The 5121-nt window shown below is 43.0% G+C and overlaps 1 protein-coding gene across 1 annotated transcript; it reads left to right on the top strand.

Annotated features, from left to right (window-relative positions):
• The first annotated feature begins 1611 nt into the window (after positions 1 to 1611).
• LOC134757413 (eukaryotic translation initiation factor 3 subunit F-like) lies at positions 1612 to 4189 on the top strand. Its single transcript, XM_063699357.1, has 2 exons — positions 1612 to 1631; positions 3130 to 4189. Exons 1-2 carry the CDS (start codon positions 1612 to 1614, stop codon positions 4025 to 4027), a joined length of 918 nt encoding a protein of 305 aa, XP_063555427.1. The 3' UTR covers positions 4028 to 4189.
• The last annotated feature ends 932 nt before the right edge of the window (positions 4190 to 5121 follow it).

Genomic DNA, 5121 nt, shown 5'->3' with positions numbered 1-5121 from the left:
TGAAGACTTAGTCATGAATTATTTCCCATAGCCCATATCCAGAATGGTACTTTTGAAGTTTTTCTTCTCGGATTATTGTTGTTTGAGGTCTTAAATTTAAATCTTTAATCCAACCTGAGTTAATTTTTGTATATGGTGAAAAGGTGACCAGTTTTTTGTTTTTTTGTTTTTGTTTTTTGTTTGTTTGTTTTTTGAGAGGTAGTCTTCCTCTGTCACCAGGCTGTAGTGGAGTGGTGCCATCTCAGCTCACAGCAACCTCCACCAGTGGGTTCAAGCGATTATCCTGCCTCAGCTTCCTGAGTCGCTGGGATTACAGGCACGTGCCACCACACCCAGCTAATTTTTGTATTTTTAGAAGAGACAGGGTTTCACCATGTTGGCCAGGCTGGACTCGATCTTCTGACCTTGTGATCCTCCCACCTTGGCCTCCCAAAGTGCTGGGATCACAGTCATGTGCCACTGTGCCTGGCCAATAAGGTGCATTATTAACATCAATAAAGCTCTGGAACCAGCTTTCACCATATTTGTGTTTAATTTACAGTTTTTCTCAGAGTCTTTGGAATAGATTCCTCCCTCCATGAGCCAGAGAACTTACAGTGTTCACTGCAGTGTCTTTAAATGTAGCAGTAGCAGCTGTGGGTTGAGAACACAAGTCTTCCACTTTTCCTTTTAGAGCCAGCCATTCACGGTGCTCTGTGTTCTTATTCAGCATTGGGTAGGGGCATCTGGGTGCTGGGCATAGCACCAGTGCCCCATGGAGGAGGGAGGCAGGAAGCCCCTTTCTTCCTTCTCTAAAACCTTTTTTCTTTATGTAGATCCAAGTTTTTAGCCTATATCATTTTCTTCTCTCTGGATAACTTCTTTTAATATTTTGACAGATCTACTGACAGCAAATTTGTGTTTGTCTGAGAAAGTCTTTATTTTTCTTCACTTTGGAAAGATAATTTTGCAGGATACAGAATTTTAGGTTGGTGGAATTTTCTTGCTTGCTTGCATGGGTTCTGAAGAAAAGTTTGATGCAACTTTTATTCTTATTCTAACATGTGTTAGGCCCTGCTAAAGCCCAAGGTGGTTAGACTCTTGTGAAATAGTTTCCCTGGGGCAGGCTTTTGCTAAGGAGAACGGAACACCCAGGGCGTATTTCAAAGTAGTTACTTTTCCCCTTCCCTGTGGGAAGCAGGAGGGAATTTTTCTGTGGTGTGCATAACAGCGTCTGGCAGAGCTCTTGGAGGTTCATGAAAGTGTAGGGCCCCCTAAGACTGGGCTCCCTTAATTCTTAATTCTCAAGTTTATGCGCATGGAGCCTCCAGCGATTTGTTGTTTACATGTAAGTCTTCCCACCGTGGTTCTGGCTCCAGTGGCCAGCCTCCGATCCTGTTAGGCTAGGACTCACTGCCTCTTCAATTTGGGGGATAACGGTTTGCCCCGTTAACCTCAAGTCTCTGATGGATCTAAGAAAAGTTGTAATTTTCAGTTTGTTCAAGGTGTTTTTTGTTGTTGTTGTGAGGACAGGAGTGACAGCTTCCAAGCTGGAAAACATAAGTCACATTTGGGTTTTGTTTCAAGATATTTTTCCAATGACAGAGAATGATGCCACACACATTTCCATAGATGTCTTTTGATGCAGATGTGTGTGCGTTTCTGTTATCCTAAGAGTGAAATACCTGAGTCCTAAATGTGCTCCTTTCTAGAACCATTATTCAATGCCAAACACAGTATCCCCTCCAGCAGTGATGAGAGTTCTTGTTGCTCCAGATTCTCTCCAACACTTGGTGTTCTATCTTTTACATTTTAGCCGTTTTGGAGGATATGTTATCCTGTTGTGATGTTAATTTGCATTTACATGAATATTAAGAAAGCTGAACACATTCAAGTTTTGCTTTTATAAATTACACATTTAAGTGTTTTACCCATTGTTCTTTCTCTTAGTGATTTTTAAGAGCTCTTTACATATTGTTGATGTGAGCCCTCTGTCAGTTCTATGTGTTCATAGATCTGTTTCCACTCTGCAACTTGTCTTGTCACTTAGTGGTGTCTCTTAATAAACAGAAATTCTTAATTTGAATATAGTCTAATTTATCAATTTATTCCCTTAGAACTATGGCTCTTTGTGATCTGTTTAAGAAATCTGTCCCCATTCATGGTCATAAAAATCGGCTGAGCACGGTGGCTCACACCTGTAATCCCAGCACTTTGGGAGGTCAAGGTGGGCAGATCACCTGAGATCAGGAGTTCGAGACCAGCTGGCCAACATGGTGAAACCCTGTCTCTACTAAAAATACAAACATTAGCCAGGTGTGGTGGCAGGTGCCTGTAATCCCAGCTACTTGGGAGGCTGAGGCAGGAGAATCACTTGAGCCCAGGAGGTCAAGGCCGCAATGAGCAGTCATTGTACCACTGCATTCCAGCCTGGGTGACAGAGCAGGATGCTCTTTCAAAAATAAACATAAAAGTAAATCTAATGAGCTCTAGGATTTCTAATTTGAAGATAGAAGCAATAAACAAAATGAGAAACCAAAATACATTCGTTTTGATTAAAGCAGAGGTCAGCCATAACTCTGAACCTAAAAAGGAGGTCACCTGAAGCAGCTGTGAGTGAGCAGGGTAAGATAGGAAGCAGAGAACCGATGCTCATTGCCAGATCTTAGGAAAAAAATAATAAATTAGGATGACATACTTTTGCAAAATTAAAGAAATCCCCTGAGGTGCTAATACAAAATTTCATTTGTGATAGGACTAATAAAGAAATTCAGCTAGTAGTGCGATCTGTCATGGACTGAGCTTGATTCCAAGAACAGAAGAGGCAGGACCAGTGAGAAATAGCACAGACATATTTGCAAAAGCAGCCCTCCCACGTTAGGAAGAAGGGATACTTTTGCACAGTGAACAGCACTACAACTGCTCATCTCTTTCATGTACTATCACACATGGAATGACTGAGATAATCCTGTGTTCCACACATAGTCCTCCCCGCCCCTACTGAATAGAGAAACCCAATTTCACCTTGGCTATCTCTAGATCAATTACCTGTTAATAGGCCTGCTGTTTTCTTTACCGTTAGTTTCCAGAAGAACTAAATATCCCCAAATGGTATTTCAGCTTCCACTTAATGAAACCTGTCATCTAAAGCCAGACCCTGGCCTCAGTGCAAGCTCCAGCACAGACCCCAGCACCCGCTCTGCTTGGTCCTGCTCTTCCAGGGCCCTTCCCTGGTGGCCGTGTGGTCAGGCTGCATCCAGTCATTTTGGCCTCCACTGTGGACAGCTACGAGAGACGCAACAAGGGTGCTGCCCGAGTTATCGGGACCCTGTTGGGAACTGTCAACAAACACTCAGTGGAGGTCACCAATTGCTTTTCAGTGTCACACAATGAGTCAGATGAAGTGGCTGTTGACATGGAATTTGCTAAGAACATGTATGAACTGCATAAAAAAGTTTCTCCAAATGAGCTCATCTTGGGGTGGTACGCTGCAGGCCATGACATCACAGAGCACTCTGTGCTGATCCATGAGTACTGCAGCCGAGAGGCCCCCAACCCCATCCACCTCACTGTGGACACAAGTCTCCAGAACGGCCATATGAGCATCAAAGCCTATGTCAGCACTTTAATGGGTGTCCCTGGGAGGACCGTGGGAGTGTTCACACCTCTGACAGTGAAATACGCATACTATGACACGGAATGCATCAGAGTTGACCTGATCATGAAGACCTGCTTTAGCCCCAACAGAGTGGTTGGACTCTCAAGTGACTTGCAGCAAGTAGCAGGGGCATCAGCTCGCATCCAGAATGCCCTGAGCATAGTGTTGCAATATGCAGAGGATATACTATCTGGAAAGGTGTCAGCTGACAATACCATCAGGAAGGTGGGCCACTTCCTGATGAGCCTGGTTAACCAAGTACCAAAAATAGTTCCCGATGACTTCGAGACCATGCTCCACAGCAACATCAATGACCTGTTGATGGTGACCTACCTGGCCAACCTCACACAGTCACAGATTGCCCTCAATGAAAAACTTGTAAACCTGTGAAGGGACCCCAAGCAGTATGCTTGCTGGTCTAGGTCTTAACCCCAGGACTCAGAAGTGAAGGAAAAATGGTTTTTTTGTGGTCTTGAGTCACACTGAGACAGTCAACTGTGTGTGACTCTAATAAACGTAGCCTACCTTTTGTAAATTAAAAAAAAAAAAAAAGTTAGTTTCCTCCCTGGGGAATCAGTATCTCTAAATGAGGAGAACCCAAAGTTTCACAAAAGGGAAGAAAAAGTCTGCAAGGGCAAATTAGGCATAATAGTGCAGGGAGCCCCCTCCCCTTGACTTTCAGATTCATATGTTTATGTTGTAAGATAAATAACACTACACGGTGGTCACTGACTCTAAGTTTATACCACACACTGTAGGACAACATCCCAACCTCACTATGTGTTGTTTACCAGCTGGGAGCATTAACTGAGTTACATGATTCCATTCCATCATGTCAGATTCTTCTAGGTGATGGGGATTATGTTGTAAATCCAATGAATTGCACAAACATGAGCCTAATACCGTATTTTTTTTGCAGTGAAATGAATTCCTTAGTCAAAAACAATGTTGTATGGGATATCATGATGGTGAATAACAAATTATTTAAGTTCACTCATGGTAGTACCAGCAGAACAATTGCAAATGTAAGGGGTGAGTTCGTACCCAGAATAAGTGTCTATTTCGGTGAGAACAAAATCCCTGAGGGATGGGTTTCAATGTCGTCAATCTGCAAGTTGACTGGGTAGCCCCTGAGGGAAGGCTGTCATATTAGCCTTAGTTGTTCTACATTGGTCCAGATACAATTTGATTATGTAAAGTCGTGAATACCTTCTAACCTTAATATTATGTGCATTTGTCCATGAGCCCATTGAACAAGTATCAGCTGACTAACATCTATTATATAACATGTCATTGTATGCATATGATTACTCCTCTTCAGTGGATTCCCTCTAATAAGAATTTACTTGGGCTACAAGTATTTTCATACTTTGTGTCTATTTTAAGAAGTCATCTTCGGCTGGGCGTGGTGGCTCACATCTGTAATCCCAGCACTTTGGAAGGCCAAGGTGGGCGGATCACGAGGTCAGGAGATCAAGAACATC

Source organism: Gorilla gorilla, chromosome 17 (genome assembly GCF_029281585.2).
Source record: "Gorilla gorilla gorilla isolate KB3781 chromosome 17, NHGRI_mGorGor1-v2.1_pri, whole genome shotgun sequence".
Classification (NCBI taxonomy): Eukaryota; Metazoa; Chordata; class Mammalia; order Primates; family Hominidae; genus Gorilla; species Gorilla gorilla.
Note: the sequence above shows the minus strand (reverse complement) of the source record. Positions and strands in the feature narration are given on the sequence as shown.

Bases quoted from the DNA above. Each gene is read 5' to 3' on its own strand.
- LOC134757413 (XM_063699357.1), top strand. From the start codon at position 1,612: ATGTCTTTTGATGCAGATGT. The intron at 1,632-3,129 runs GTGTGCGTTTCT...TGTCATCTAAAG, and splicing joins ATGTCTTTTGATGCAGATGT to CCAGACCCTGGCCTCAGTGC.